The sequence below is a fragment of the Zootermopsis nevadensis genome, unplaced genomic scaffold (genome assembly GCF_977971745.1).
Source record: "Zootermopsis nevadensis isolate Lab colony 2312 unplaced genomic scaffold, Znev_1.0 Znev_ptg000057l, whole genome shotgun sequence".
In the NCBI taxonomy this organism is placed as follows: domain Eukaryota; kingdom Metazoa; phylum Arthropoda; class Insecta; order Blattodea; family Termopsidae; genus Zootermopsis; species Zootermopsis nevadensis.
This window is the reverse complement of record NW_028259188.1, coordinates 1,832,985-1,849,594: the sequence shown is the minus strand read 5'-3', so window position 1 is coordinate 1,849,594 and position 16,610 is coordinate 1,832,985. Positions and strand designations below refer to the sequence as shown.

Sequence of the window (16,610 nt, the reverse complement as noted above, 5' to 3'; positions counted from 1 at the left end):
TCTGCATACCTACTAGGTCTATCAGAGACTACTCTACCTTTACTGTACAACGTAATTTCAAGGCCAGTCCCTCTGCCAGAAGTGTTTCTGCTGCCAATGCAGTCTGTAGGACCATCGACATCTTTAACAAAGATTGCATTTTGCTTGCTGAGGTCAGTCAGCTTTTTAAACAATAATCATGGTTTTTTATTGTTTACTTAGTATGACATTTTATTGTGTATGTTGTTTGTCCAAAATTAAACTGTTTTTAGTTTAATTATTACTTTACTTGTCTATAACATTTAGTTTTTTACTTATTAGTTATTATGCAATAAATCAATATTGTACATTTATGTTTTCAGTTCATTGTTTGTTTGCTTTTGTATTGTAATGTCTGTATTGTTGTTAGTGCTTGGCTGTTATTGGCCTTTTTGGCTGTTGTCAAGCACTTTAATAAATGAATTGAAATATACAATATGTGAACTTTAACTGTTTAAATAAAACAAAGTAACTACTTAACTAAAGGAATGTATCTATTTAAGTAAACCTATTTAACCTTTTAATTACAAACTACGTAACTAAAGGGGCAGATTCATTATTTCTTCAATGAAGGACGCAAATTCAATGTCGGCCATTTCTGGATTCTGCAAAGGAAATAAACATTTGGATCAGAATAGGAACTGGAATTATGGGTAACAAGTATGGAAACACGTACAGCGAATATCTCGTGGTAGGCGATCTCTAAGGATGCAGGTTTTGAAGGAATTTATAACGAAGCTCATGGTGAAAGACACTGAACTTATTCTAGTTACGTGGACATCTATGTAAATTACAGGCTTCAACCTGATTCAGCATTTCTTGGGGTGACTTCTGTTTGACCCACTGTTTCATCTACCTGTCATAACCTGACCTGGTGTTGTAACTTTTATGCCATGTGATTTTCATCTGCACGGAATTTACAAGTCGGAGGGAGGGCTGGAAATAGGTCAAATGCAAGAATATAAAAATTACAAAGAGAACTTCAGGCTCATAGTATGCCTTCGTGGCCTATATATCATGTCTTCAGTTTATAATAAGGTAAATATAGATTTATGTAATCAATCAATTAATCATTATCCGTTAATTTCAACCGCCTGTGTAACCACTTACAGTTATGCCGACAAACACAGTTGCAATACTTATGGTTTCAACAGTCTCAGATCATATTTTTGTTCTCGTCTTAGTATCGGTTACTGAATTTAGTGACTCAAAACACAAGGATTGTGCCATCATGCACCATTCGCTGGAATGACAGAGAAGAATGGACTGTTTATTTCTCAGTGCTCTGAGTTTTTACCCAGCAATGATATTTTGTGTGATGTCTGCTTAATTTGTTGGTTTGTCCCGTTCAGTGCTATGGCTTATTTTCAACAATATCAGTAGCTCGGACTACTGTTGGTTTCAAGGTTTTCATGAAGAATAGAATGTAAAAAATACACGGGCAGTTTTTGTGTATGCTGTTCAGGAAAGGCAGCCTTAAAGTTATGTATGTAAAATTTCTCACTTATGTAGTAGCAGTAATTTTGTAGAAAAGTTTTCTGTACTTCTCTTCTGCAGAATTTTCTGTGTCAGGATTTGCCTTCTTCATTTCCCTGGTTTTTGTTAGAAAATTGAGAAGTGTGTCATGTTCATTTTGCACGTGACTTTGAATTTCTCTTATTTTGTGAATAAAATCTATACCCAGACCTGTCTGTAATGTATGAACCAAAATGTAAGAATTTGCGAACACAGAAAGAAAGGGTTTGAGCAGAAAGACCTGTTACTATCATGAATGTACCTCATGACAAAATGAAAATCAGAAGTTTCATCCAATATTAGGCGGTTCCTGAATTTGTCTTGAAATGTCAACTAGCAACACTTCATGGAGGGCTTTTAACAAATTATTTTCAATGGCCAGAGATGTGCCTTAGCAAAAGGTCATTCAGCAGAGGTTCATAATGTTCAAAATATTCTTTACAAATACTTCTGTCAACGGGCAACTCAGATAATTCATGACCTCTAAATGGTAGTTCTTGAACTGGCAGCAGACAAGTCATGTCACCCATTTCAACATTTCTTAATTTGTATAAACTCCTTTATTATATTCTGAACTACTAAATGTAAGTTGGATCTCCAGAAGCTCATAATTTATTTGGAGACTTAAATAAAGAATGACCTGCGTGTACTGTACATGTTTTGCGTAAGATTCGTGTTTTTCTTTTCTTTTCGTGAAGCATGCAAGTCATAAGTTTGTTAAAGGCCCCCGAAATCCAAAACATTTCAACATTTTTGGAAGATCAATTATGACCAGCAAATCAGATTTTCTCAGATTGTTGCAAGCTGTTAACCATGGGTAAAAATGATATTGCAAAACAAAAGTTCCCAGTGTACATATTGTGTTCCTTATATTCATTCGCTCTTAGGGTCTTATATAGGTTGGTAATGTCTCCCATGTTTTAATGTTTTTAGTTTCTCCATGAATTTTCTTCTTGACAATAGTTTTTCTAAAAAACATTGAATAACATTTTTATCTAGTTTCCACAAACTTCAAATGGTCTTCCACCGTCACTGCAGTTGTGTTTATGAAAATTGCAGTTTGTGGGTGATTTTGGTACAATTCACTTCTTCTTCAGTTCATGTTGAGGTCAACCATTTTTTTATTTAAAAGAATGGTAAAGACCTTTCTTCTTATACGTTTCTTATATTCACAATTTTTTAATATTTTCATTTGCATTTTTCTCGTGCGATTGTTTTGTAGCCACATCAGCATCAATAAGATACTCAATTTTTATAGCTTAAAGTCGCCTAAATAATATTTGAACATTCAGTGGTAAATCAAAGAAGACAACTCAGCCATTACAAGGGTTAATGTTTTTGAAGTGAATAATCGCTGTTTACACTGTAGAACAATGAATTCTTTATTTTTAAAGCAGATTGTGTTTGTAGGTGTCACTAGGTCTGTTCCGTTTATGTGTTAGAGAGTTGCGTAATGATACTTCAATTAACAAAGTTAACGTGCTTTGTGTGTGTTACCTACTCAGCTATGAGTATATGTTCTTCGATACTGGGAGTGCCGTGAATAAAACACGTTAAAGAGACCTCTATCTAACATTGGACGAGCCTTTTAAATGAGGTGAATTATGCAGTGACAGTGCGAGTTAATTTGATTTTGCGTATTCAAATAACTTGTGTCTCTGATGTCAGCATGGAATAATTAGTCTGTAGTACCATGATGATACTGTATGTGTAAGTGATATATTTATTAGTGTTGTGAGTTTAGATCTTGTGATTCAAAGTGGCAAGCCAGATAATCATTATTTTATTACGGTCATTAATTAGGACTAATTGTTTATATTTATAAACATGCAAGCCGACTCCAGTGAGAAGTTAGCAGAACAGAGCTAGGTTTTCGTACCTGTATAATAAAATAAAAAGTAAAGATTGCTTGCATCATCACAACCTCAAATCCTACATAGAACCAAAGATAACTGGTAATAAGACAGATGCAGAGGGGTGCATTGTTAAACTGTGGGCCAAATTAAGCATGTCTTACATAAGCGAAAAGTGATTAAAATTTTGTGCCTTTTGGGTTGTTTTGGATCTCCAGCAAGTTTCAGTCATGTAGCATAAGTAGCAGCGATCATCTATTATCTTGAGAATGTTGAAATAAAAAATGTTCCCCCACACCAGAATATTATTGCTAAATATTTCAGTACACACACTCGTGTATTTGCGATACCAAGTTAAAGTATTCTGTCTTTTTTTTTTTACATTTATTCAGCATGCCCCATTACAAGATTGCAATATTACATGCATTAATATATAGCACGTTAACAGATTACACAACTCTAATATCATGATCCATTGCCACCGTTTGCACCTATGTTCCTGTGCTAAACTGTATTATAATCAATGGATTTAATGAATTTATTAAAATGACCTAAAAATTTCTGAACAATTACTTCATGCAACACTGGCCACGTGCCACCATTCTTGACTATTGCATCTATTAAGTTCCGCCTTGGTTGTTGTAGTTTTTCGCAGTCATAGATGAGGTGATCCTCTGTTTGTGCTGCTTTCAGGCATGAGCATGTTGGATCGTCAATGATTCCAAACCTGTGTAGATACGATTTGTTTTTGCCATGTCCAGTCGTCATTACTGCCAGTTCAGGAATTATTTCAATATTTAGCTTCATTCTTTGTCACACTAACGGGAATAATTTCTTGCACGCTGCTCCTTTATTGGTGGCGCTCCACTCATTTTGCCATTTTATAATCCCTTCTTCCTTTGTTTCTTTAATAATTGTACTTTTAGGCTTCTTTGCATATACTACATTTCCACCATCTGCTGCTGCCTTCGCTAATCTGTCTGCTTTTTCATTACCGAAAATTCCGATGTGTGCTTTGATCCACCCAAAATGAATAGTCCAATTTTGATCTTTGAGATTCCTTAATCTATTTCTTATCTCAGATATTACAAAGCCATGTTTGAAGTTGTTTTTTAGTAGATCGAGAGAAACTGGACTATCTGTGTACACCGCTACTATTCTTTCCTCAATGCTGATTTCCCTTAAAGTTGTTACTGCATGCAAGGCCTCTAGAATTCCGATCTGCTCAGCTTGATTGTTTGAGCAATGATCGGGTAACTTGGTTTTTAAGCTATGAATTAATTCTCCATTTTTGAAGATAACAGCGGCAGCACTCACCTTTCCCTGGTGTTTACTTCCATCTATATAGATTTCCACAGTGTATTTATTGAAGTCTTTCACTTCATCAAGAGTTATTCTTTCCGCTGGATGAGACCATTCCTTCTTGTTTAATGGTGCTTCGTACTCGGTAGAGTCATCTTTCAGTCCGTGTATAGTTTTATATATCTGCACTGCTTCTTCGATAGTAATGCAGATAGGATATTCTGTCTTCCTGGTCTTTTCGAAGTGTGCATTTGTCAGTAGTGAGCGACCAGCCCACTGCCTCTGCACAATTTCTACTCAATCCTTATCTTTGTCTGCTATAGCCATCTAATAGGAATCAGGAGAGACTTGTGTGAGAAATGGCTAGGGAGTTTTGCTTAGGAAACATCTCGTTCATTGTTTTTTGTGCCATAAATCTACGGCATGGGACCGCCGGCTTTAGTTCCCTCCCGAAGGAAGTTGTTCTATGGATTTTTATCACCCCTTAAAATTCCATCAACCTCAGCAGTGTTTGAACTCGCGTACCTTGGGTCCAGTGGCGACGACATTAACCACTAGTGCAATGAGGGCGACAAGTTCGTTGAAATATTACTTTGCTAAAATAATAACAGGAAAGTTTATGAACATGTTTTTTATTTAATATTCTTAAATATATTAATTAGAAACAATTCAGAAAACATTAAATAATTTAACTATTTAACAAAAAATAAACAATTGAACTATTTTACAAAGAACTAAACTATTTCACTATTTAAATACTGAAGTATTTAACAAAAAAACTAAATAATTTATTTATTTAACAAATGTGAACAATTCAGATATTTAACAAAAAAAAATGAACAGTCTAACTATTTAAATACTAAACTATTTAACAAAAAATAAACAATTGAACTATTTTACAAAGAACTAAACTATTTCACTATTTAAATACTGAAGTATTTAACAAAAAAACTAAATAATTTATTTATTTAACAAATGTGAATAATTCAGATATTTAACAAAAAACTGAACAGTGTAACTATTTAAATACTAAACTATTTAACAAAAAATAAACAATTTCAAGATTTAAACAATTGAACTATTTTACAAAGAACTAAACTATTTCACTATTTAAATACCGAAGTATTTAACAAAAAACTAAATAATTTATTTATTTAACAAATGTGAACAATTAAGATATTTAACAAAGAACTAAACTATTTTACTATTTAAATACTGAAGTATTTAAAAAAAAACTAAATAATTTATTTATTTAACAAATGTGAACAATTCAGATATTTAACAAAGAACTAAACTATTTCACTATTTAAATACTGAAGTATTTAACAAAAAAACTAAATAATTTATTTATTTAAAAAATCTCATCTAACGTCCATTCCTTGGAGCCCAGTTGCTTTGCTTCAGGTCGATGACGTAGTCGATCTTAAACTTTATTCTGCTAGAGAGCATCGCCTTCTTATTTGTTAGTTCCTTCATTGTATGAAGGAACTCAGACAGATCCTGCAAGAAAACAAAAATTTAAAGTCACATTTCATGGGCATAATTAACTTCTTACGCTTATAAGCCTACACATAAAACTAGAAAATTCTGCCACTACTCATGTAGTTCACATAGAACTTGCTGTGTGGGAAGGCGCGTGTAAATTTAAATTGAGAGCTGAAGGTTGCTGTCTCGAACAAAACGTAAGTATGTGTCTCATCTAAACAAAGGCATAAACCGAGATTTTTGGTGGCTGAGCCTAGACATGACCCTTCGATCAGATTCCTGCTTTGTCCTGTCAGGACTGAGTGAATTCTGACATGATTCAGCAGAGGTGATGAGAGGAAACGTAAAAGTGTAACAAAATACTGAGCAAGATTCCCGTTGAAGTCACGGCATGAGGCGTCTTTATATGAAACATGTTAGAGTGTAGAAGAGTATGAAGAATTTCAGAAGAACATGTCACGGTGATCATTTATCACACAGAAACACTATTCAGAATATTGTCAGCGAGCTCAGAAAGGTATTTCATATCAGAATAGATGCAACATCCTCACGCGTTCTTTACAATGTGCACTTTCAACCATCGAATCCACCTTCTGTGACAGTTCCCAATTTGGCCACCAGATTGCAGCACCTGACTTTCTACCTAGGAGGATATTCAAAATAGGATTATGCGAGGTCGTGCAGAATACCACAAACTCCATATCAAATTTCATCCTAGTCTGTCCATTGGTTCTCGAATTGAATGGACTGGAAAGACAGATGGACGAGAAGGTGCGACCAGCCCATAATACCTTCTCGCTATGATTTTGTGCAAAGAATGTATAACATGTTACAAAATGGAAGCCAGAAAGTCAGTGAGATCAAAGGGACACACTTACTGCTTTTTGCATTGTATCTTCCGTATAAACCTGTGGTCATCATAGAGCCCAAAGGAAGGCAATAAATTACACGGTAGGAGAACTGCAAATTAAAACTAAAAGTATTCCAAAATGAAAACAAACATACTTGGCTCTTGCTCTCGAAATCCTTGCCGACCGTCATCAGAAGAGTGCAGAGGCACTCCAAGGAATGTTCGTCTTCTTTGGTAAGGAGACGTTTAATGCAATGCTGCATGGTGCTTGTGGCGAGCATATCTGCTTTATGCAGCTCGCCAATAAACCTGTAACATAGTGAAGAATATATCACTTGGGTTGAGTTAAGACAATAGTAAAAGTCCAAAGAACAGAAGAGAAACGAGGTTCTTTGCCTCTACAAGGTACAGAAAGATTTGTGCCTTAAAATAATGAGAACTTTTGTTTAAATAGATGGAATTTAATCAGTGTCTTGTGTGTGATATATATTTTTGAGGTGAAATATAATATTTCTGTACGTGGTCCTGTAAAAATCTGTATCTGTTTATAAATATAAAACAGCTGAGACAGAATATTGAAAATTTCAAATTAAATAATTATTTTTATGTAATTTGCATTTGATTCTGTATGGAGGAAAGCCATCAGTGCCATTTCACGATGCAAATACCAAGAAGAAGAAGAAGAAATATCGAGGAAGTGGAGACTTTATGATAGTGTGTGATCATGTAAGCAGCAGCATTATGAAGCACATTTAGAAATTTGTCCTGGATTTTGTGGAACACTTGCATACTGGAGGGCAAGAACCCATTAACATTTCAAATTTCCTCTCAGTGTCTTGTCCTAATTCACAACTCTTAAGTTCACTACTTTCAGAGTCACTGATGAATCAAATGTAGAGCTTCAAAATCACAAAGAAAAATGTAAGTTACCTGATGTTTCCTATTGATTTCATTTGTATCCTTCGCAGTTCCTGCTGTAGTTCGGTTTTCTTTGCCTGCAGAAAAAATAAGTAGAAAAGATTAGAAATCGCCTTTTTTGATGGTATCTTGTAAGAGCCCTTCTTTAATGCACCGCTTTCAACATATGTAAGTTTGCATTTCAAAGTCTGTGTCCACGAAGCCCCCTGCCTTTGTGCCTCCAAAAGAACGCCATGACCTAATGAGAAATGTCGAGTGCAGCCGGAGTCCATTATTATGAGAGTTTACAACATTTTGAAAAAAATGAGTACATTAAGTGCTCATTATAGGAAGTTAAACTAACCTAAGAAGTTAGGAAAATGTTTTTTCATCTTGAGGTACCATTTATATCATAATAATTTAAATTAAGTTTATGTCAGTCTTTATCAATTATGTCTCTTTCTTGTCTTTCAAGAAGTCTTAAAACCTGAACAACATATTGAATAATAATTTTTCAAATGATAGATATTCATCTTCAAGCAAAAAGGGAGGAGACATCTATTCCATTCGATCAAGCAGACGGAGCTATTCCCAATCTGTGGACAGAAGCGTAGTAACATATGACCGTAGACAAAGACATTAGAGAAGCACTTACTGGGTCTGCTGTTTCCTCAATCTCTTTCTGTCTGGCTTCTCGATTTATTTCTGCTTCAGGATTCTTTTCAAATTCTGCCCGGCATCGACCTAGCAGCAACTTCCTGAAGGTGACCTCTGGTTCGCCATTGTTCCCACGCTCTGCCGGAACTTTCATGCTGGAGAGAACCTTGCACATTCGTGCATAAATCTCTGTGAACTTTGGTTCATCAACAGCCTGCACATAAAAACACACAACATTATCACTTTGCTCTCATGTTATATTTATGAAAAACAACTCTGTTGAGCATACGTTACATAAACTAAATTTATGAAATGATGGCCACCTAAATGAAGCTTCAACAAAAGTAAATCTTTATCCCTTAAACCTGAGAAACTCAAAATCTCAGTCAGATGCAAGACACATTTCATGACAGCCTTAATTTTCTTGCATAAGATAAACATTTTTAGATGAGAGCAGATAAATTCTAAGCTTGGAGGTGAATTTAAAGAGAGAACAATCAGCGTACTGCTTTTTAAGATTATTATCATAGTGAACAGTAACAATTATAATTTTCACTTGCCCCTAGCGTCTCCAATACTACACTGAGGATAACTTCAATATTTAAGAAATTGAGCTGCAAAGTTACAAAAGAAGGGAATTTCTATCAATATGACGTCTCTGTCTGAATGTATCAGCTGCTAAAGACCGGTGCCTCACCTTTTCAAATATGAGGTCGATGACGCCCTTCAGGCGATCGCTGCTGTCAATTGGCAGAGCCTGGACCTGGGAAACAAGTTTGTCAAACTTGTCAGGCGTGAGTTTGTTGAGCAAACTGCGAGCCTTCTTTAACAGCTCCTGCAACATCAAGTTCCCTCTCATCATCTGACAGAACGCAAACACAGAAATAAAGCGAAACATGTTTTACTTCCTTAAAGCCTTCATAGAGATGATTAAAACCTAGAGCCACTTGCTCTGCATGCGCCGTCCAGCCGCGTTTTGTCTACACCGAAGAAGAAGTCTGTTGTTATGAGAAGCCAATGTCTATTGAGAAATATAATTACAATGCATACTCATTATATGCAATTAAACACTTGGAAAGGTAAACATTGCTTCTAAAATCAAAGAGTAAGCAAAAAGAAAGTTTATTTTTTAGTGTGGCAAAGTTCCAATAAGAAGTGATGAGGAAATTAGGAGGAGACGAATTCCGGAAATGCTTGCAGCTTCTCAGATCGAAATGTCTGATCTTTAAGAGCATCAAGATTAAAATATAGACCTACAATTTTGCCTGTTCCTTAATTTGGTGATGAACCTTCAGTTTCAATAAGCCACCTAGTTAGTTAGAGTAGACTTAGAGCAGGACTGTTCCTTTCAGCCATCTTGCATTGGGGCAGATACAGCATTATTGACTGTTTCCAGGATCCTGTCCTTAAATGAATGCCAGGAACATACCTGAGTCTGGGCAGCCTGCTCGTTGGTCGCCGGCTTCCTTCGCCCAGGTCGCCAGGCGTTTTCACATCTCGCCAGTTTCACCTCATTGAGTTTTATTTCAATGACCGGCCTGGTGCTCATGGTGTTTGTAGTTTCAGTGGCTGGCCTTGCTGCAGGCTGCTGTGAATGACACCAAAGCAACACAACATTAACCAAAAGTGTTCACTCTTAAATGTTGTTTTGTTCACAGTATTACGTACAATTAGGCTCCAGGTGTTGTGTTCATCACCTCTCACAAAAAATACAACATTTCTTCTGCTGCAGTTGACGTAGAACTGTTCACTTTATTATTTTCTATCACAGTTTATATGTTCACAACTGCATCATCAGTGAAAGATGATACACCCAAATTATGCTATTTCATCCGTAAAAGCTTTGGGTACCCTCTCTTTTGACAGGGAATACTCGTGTCCGACCCCATCGACATCGCGAGTCACCGAGTAACTGCCTTAAGCTATACTTCGTCCTACAAACTACACTCTGACAGCTACAGATGAAATCCTTCTCCTCCTCTTCAACAAATGATTCAGTCCGAAATGGATTTGACTTCTCACTTTTATTTACACGCCTTAGAAAGCACTTACCTCTTCATTTTTCCAATATCTGACAATTTTCAGTTACTGTTTAGTATTTACGATTTCAAGGAATCGTTCATTAATGCACAGAATAACTCAGAGCCATGCCCCACAATGCAACAGAAAGTTTAAACGTACCTGATTTTTGTCATCCTTCATTGCCTTCAGCTTCTCAATTAGCTGTGTTGCAGCAAAGTCTGTAACAATCGATAATTATTTTAGATAGTAAAATTCCTCTTTTGACTATATGTTAACAAACAAGAAAGTTTGTCTTTCGAAACTGTTACGAATGTAAAGATGGAAAAAGACGAGAGGGTTTTCCGAAGACCAGAAACCCATGTCTTTAGCAGCCTTAGGTGTAAAGAGTGGCAGCTGATAATGTTGAAAATTATCCCACATTTCGACTAACAATGGAGTTGCCTTCTTCAGGTCAGAGATTGCAACCGAAATGTTTTGTGAAATGGATAATTTCAAACTTTAATGCCTTTCACCTCCTAAGGCTCGAGGTCAAAATATGAGAGCAAACTCTCTTCTTCTTTGGGTACATAAATTAGTCTGCAACTCAGGGCGAAGACAAAATATTGAAGGTAACTAGAACAATATGCCTAGGAGAATATCTCGATATCTCATGAGACATGCAGGAACATGGTAATGAACAGAATTTCATACTGAGGCAATTTGCAGCCTGTAATCTTTGACTTAGTACTTAAATAGAATGAGAGCAAACATACTTTCTGCTTGCAGCTCCTTGATCTGCTCAGCCTGCAGATTTCTTTCCTTCCTCAGTTTCTCCTTCTCCTCTCTGACGGCTCGGAGACTGACTTTGTGTTTCTCCCCTTGCCGGCGCTCAAACAAGATTTGGTTTTTGAGTTCCGTGTCTGTAACAATTCACGACTGCATCAAATGGTCTGTTAAATTCCTCATGTGATGTTATTTCAAGAAACAGCTTCAGGAGTTAAGTATTACTACGTAAAGAAAAGAGTTAGTTTAGTTAAAAAAAATGAACTGTAATAAGAGTTTGTAATTTTGAAATTGCATTTTTCTTGCCCGTGATCAAATTCCAAATTCAGTTTAGGAGTCACTTCCAGTTGGAAAAACCAGTGTCTCTTACGCAATGCATTACTGATTGCTATTTGCAGTGTTTAAAACTGGGATTTGCATGCTGGTCACCGGAAAACATTCTTCTTAACGAAGACGTCGTTAAACAGCCTGGCTCTCATCGAGTCTTCCCGAAAGAGGGATGGGTGTCTACCCTGGGGGACCATCAGACAGACCTCATCCTCGTCACTTGTGACTGAGGCGCAAGGTACACGTGGACACAAAATTAATCTTGGTCTCAACTCTCAGAGAGCAAAGTAAACGTACATAATTCACTAGAAAACGATTCTTTGAAGTCCAGCAAATTTAAAATGTCTGAGAATGACTATTAAAAAAGCAAAATTGCAATGCATTTAACATTTTTTGGTTTTCCTTCTGACAAAATCACTTAAAATAATGAAGAGTTGCTGCAAGTCTGGGGGGCATATCTGGACATCTAGAAAGACGTACATAAACATCACACTGACGAGGTTTACGGACTGTACTCCACAACTTACTGCATGCACGGAATTAAACCACACTTACTCTCTGCTGCCAGCATCCTAATCCTGTTCATCAAGAAGCAAGTGATCCTCGTGTCTTCAGTTTCAGCAGGGTTTACCTGAGGACAGACAAAAAATGAGTCATTTTATAGTCCAAGAATTCTCTGCAACTTCATGAGGTTAATATTTATTATGAAATTGTTGTCCCAGTCACACACAAATCGCATGTGCCTTGGCTGTTTGTGCTGCACTGCTATCGATTTTCGTTTCTGCCAGAAAATATTAAGAAGACCTCACTTATAGAAAGAGAAATTAAGGCTGTGTCAGATAACGAGGCCTTCCTTGTAATCAATGATTTACCTTTAAAATTAGCATGTTAGGAAACGTTTCAAAGCTTTAATTGCAATATACAAGTCAGTTTATGATTAATCTGTAATACAAAACAACGATCCTGAGAAATTAAGCTGTTCACTCAACAACAACTTTCCTCTAGACGAAAAAATTAAGACTGAAAACAACCTTTAACAATGTCTGAATGTGACAAGTGACCCAGTCATAGGTCCCTATCAGCTGTTTAGCTTAGCCGGAATTCAAGTAACTTTGTTGATGATGGCCGACGTGTGTTGCTGCTAGCATTTGAATTCTTAAGAATGACATAAAATCCCTCAAGATAACGAAATAATAATATTAATAATAAGTAGGCTCACCCATTGTGAAGAGCTGGAGACCTCCATGTCGCAGGCAGCAAGATTTGAATAACAAATTAAACACGTTGCAGGAAAGATTTTCACTATATAGAGACTTATCTTGTTCTAGAAGCTGCTCACACCACCATTCGTTTCACACTGAGGAGGGCCAACCAACCACTGAGTAGAGTACGGGGGGGGGTGTGCTCTGGTATTTATAACTACATAACCTGTGACGCAACAGTCAGTAGAGGGAGTGCAATACGGTTCATTCTGGCGTGCATAAGAAATGAGAAATGAACCTTATGGCATGCCGGCCGAGATTGTTGCACGTGAACATCGCAGATATGCTGTACAAATTCCAATCTTTCGCGCAGCTGTTAGTATTTTATATGAGCACCTGCGTTTCATATTTACACATTCTTTGTAGTTCAAGAAATACAAATTGAATTACTCAAAGTTATAATTTTTTGACATTCCATCATAAATGTAAGAAGTCAATTATTAATATTAAATATTTAAATGTTTCCTTCCTTCGAATCCCGATTATTCATTTTGACCAATAAGAGAACGCAGGAAGGCAAGAACTCTGGAAGAAGTGTCCTGAGTTCGATTTCCTTCAAGGGCGGTTCCTTTGGCTCCGAAACTAAGCGAGACAGAAGAAGAGTTTTTTGCTTCGAAGAGGAGATTTCGGAAACGAAGGCCTCGACACTGAGTTCGAGACCCGACAAAGATGATTTCTGTTGACGGGAAAGCACCCACGAGAAGAAATCGACGCCAAGGCAAATTTCTTTCGTTCCGGAGAGGAAATTACCGGGTCTAAGGTCACGGACACGAATACACAGTCCTCGGTTCGAGTCTCTGTTAGGATGTTGGTTTCTGCGGTCATTATATTCGGGAGTATATTCTGTGCTTGCTTTAAAGTAACTGAGAAGAACCAGGAAGCTGGGGTTAGCCGGTGCCAACATGTTAGTTTAATGTGATTGGATGAAGCCGATATTTTGGGCGTGTTTTAAGAGGGGACAGGAATTGGATCTATTTTTTTTTAGATTATGGTGCCACAGAATTTCAATAATCTCACAGGCGGCTTCGAATGGCGGATGCAAAGTTTGTTATGAATTGTGAATGGATTTGAGGAACTGCTGAGGAATTTGCCTTCGACAAGGTGGGGATTGGCTCGTACGAGATTCGAACTGAATATCGCTTGGATAACCTGTCAGCTTTGTCTTGAGTACTTCGTGGTTTAACTTTCGTTAAGTTAGAGAATTTTCTGGCGTTGACTCCGATTCTGCGTCAGATAATTCGTTGATGCGATGATTGTTCCTGTGCTCAAGCGTCATCTTCACGCTTCGGCCTGCTTTACCCTCGGTGGTCAGGGGATACGAGGCTAGCTGAGCCCCAGAAACAGACTGGCCGCAGAGAGGGCGGGAACTTCGCCCCGTAGTCCACACAAAACCAGGATCACGATTGATTATGGCCGCCAGATACGGAGTTTTCGAATAAGCATTCGCGGACAGCCGACAAGGGGTGATTCTCCGACCTTTGGGTCGTCGCGGGGCTAACAATTCCAGGCCGTGAGAATGAGAAATTGTTCCGAAATGTTGGGCGTGGCCTCTGACTTTGACGGAATATTTGCAACGACCTAAGCTGGACTAAGCGCACTCAAAGATAAAAGACAAATGACTTTTTCTTATGCTCATTTGCTCTTTAACGCGATGCATGCAAAATAAGCATATGTCTATGTTGGCTAATATGATAGGTGGGTATTATATTTTTCATACATGCCTACAATTTGGACTTGACAATTTTATAGTTGTATTTTGTGGCTTATATTAATCCACAGTTCGTTCCAGAATCTCCTTTTTTGGCAATTTTAATAAAGAACATTGTGAATTAGGACGCCGAATTCCGCTGGACTGACACAAATCTAATTACTTTTTAAAAAGGCTTCCAGTGCACTCTGTTCACGCCAGATTTAATGAAGAAATGTTGGCTGATTTGGTTACTGGATCAGAGGGACAAGTCCGTATGCAGCTCGTAAAAGTAATGGGTAAAATAAATTTCACTGCCTCATTTCATTCGTGATCTTAAAATCTGTGTTCCATAGAGCGTTCTTTCACGCAGGCGAAATCTGTCCAACTAAAATCAATATTATTGTGCGGCAGCGGATGCACTCTATTGAGTAGTCTTGGTACTATGAGCGTTGATTGTCGAGGAGAGCGGGGTTCATACTCGCTGAGCCATCTCTCGGGGCAATAAAGAAGTTCAGCCGGTTTTGGTAGCTCTATCAATAAAGTGAATTAGCATTATTACCTACTTTACTCCCAGTTTACGAAATTTGACATTTTAGACTCCCAGATTCCTGTGGCCGTGTAATTAGTACAAGTTATGCCTAGAATTAGGATGTTTAATCTTGAACAGTATTTAGGTATAGAATGTGCACGCTGATACTCCAGAGACCAAAGCAAGTTGCTTGTGCTTCTAAATGTCGTACAAGGGAATGGTCCAGTTGGTCAGGTCAAAAGGCACTTGTAAGGCTGTGAAAGATTTGATAAATCGCACACCCGATATATATATTAAATTTGAACCAAGAAGCATAAGACACAGATCAACGTAACAAGACAAGCTTGGTATTGATGTTTCTAATTTCTGTGACAGTTATCGTGCACAGATTTGTAGATAGTTTTATCAGATGCGTTTTGTGAGCTGTTTGATTTCTGATATATTTATGAGCTTGTGTGTGTGCGTCAGACGTTTCTGAACTCTTTCACATTCTTACCAGCACCTGGCCCACAGACTTCTTTGGAAATACTGCAGTGCTGGTGTCATGTGTGTGAATTTGAACTGCACATTCCAATTTTGGACACATTTTGTGCACCCTAGTACAGTGTATTGGCAGCTCATATTTACCCATCAAACTACGTACATCTCAGCCCTCGTGGCTAATGTCCGCCAACACCTCAAAACAGTGAAGGAACCCTTGGGGGTAAAAACTTGCGTCGTTAAATAAACCACGAATAAATAAAAAATCATGGAAACCAACGACCTAAGAGAGACTCGAACCGAGGACTGTGTATCCGTGTCTGTGACCTTAGACCCCGAAATTTCCTCTCCGAAACTAAAGAACTTTTCATTGACGTCATTCTTTTATTGCGGTTGCGTTCCAGTGAACAGAAACCATCCTGTCGGGACTCGAACTCAGTGTCGAGGCCTTCGTTTCCGTAATCTTCTCTTCGAAGCAAAAAATTCTGATCCTGGTGCCCTTCTTCTGTCTCGCTTAGTTTCCGAGCTACAGGAACCGCCCTTGAAGGAAATCGAACCCAGGACACTTTTCCCCAGAGTTCTGACCTTCCTGTGATCTCTCATTGGTCAAAATGAATAATCGGGATTCGAAGGAAGGAAACACTTTTCCTCGCCCAGGGGCGATGGGTACAACAGTGCCCGGGCCCCTCAAAAATCGTCTTTAAAATTAAACAAGTATAATAAAATACGACGATAATTTTAAACAAGGGCAAATTAAATTACAAAATTTACTTCAAGCCTCTTTTCATCACCTTTAAATTTATTTCCTTTTACACAGAAAGTATTTAATATTAATTATTGACTTCGTATATTTAGGATGGAATGTAACCAAATTATAACTTGTAGTAATTAAAATTTGTATTTCTTTAACTACAAATAATGTGTAAATACGAAACGCAGTCGTTTTTATAAAATACGAAAA

The 16,610-nt window shown here is 37.4% G+C and overlaps 2 protein-coding genes and 1 long non-coding RNA gene across 5 annotated transcripts in view; 2 read left to right on the top strand and 1 right to left on the bottom strand.

The window, feature by feature from the left end:
* Window positions 1–16,610, top strand: part of LOC147871394 (uncharacterized) — a 163,055-nt gene that overhangs the window by 40,860 nt on the left and 105,585 nt on the right. The window lies entirely within an intron of this gene.
* LOC147871404 (eukaryotic translation initiation factor 4 gamma 3-like) lies at window positions 5,958–13,031 on the bottom strand. 3 transcript variants are annotated; one of them, XM_087361253.1, is made up of 7 exons: window positions 12,244–13,029; window positions 11,352–11,498; window positions 10,759–10,817; window positions 10,007–10,165; window positions 9,275–9,412; window positions 8,576–8,791; window positions 5,960–8,018 (listed from the first exon to the last, which is right to left on the bottom strand). In XM_087361253.1, exons 1-7 carry the CDS (start codon window positions 12,272–12,274, stop codon window positions 7,950–7,952), a joined length of 819 nt encoding a protein of 272 aa, XP_087217379.1. In that variant the 5' UTR covers window positions 12,275–13,029; the 3' UTR covers window positions 5,960–7,949. The 3 variants fall into 3 exon arrangements, with proteins under 3 accessions (XP_087217378.1, XP_087217377.1, XP_087217379.1); XM_087361252.1 differs by having other exon boundaries at window positions 5,958–8,791; window positions 10,007–10,162; window positions 12,244–13,031; XM_087361251.1 differs by having other exon boundaries at window positions 5,958–8,791; window positions 12,244–13,030.
* Window positions 11,558–13,345, top strand: LOC147871403 (uncharacterized). Its single transcript, XR_015538799.1, has 2 exons — window positions 11,558–11,926; window positions 13,017–13,345. It is a non-coding gene; the product is annotated as an uncharacterized LOC147871403 (long non-coding RNA).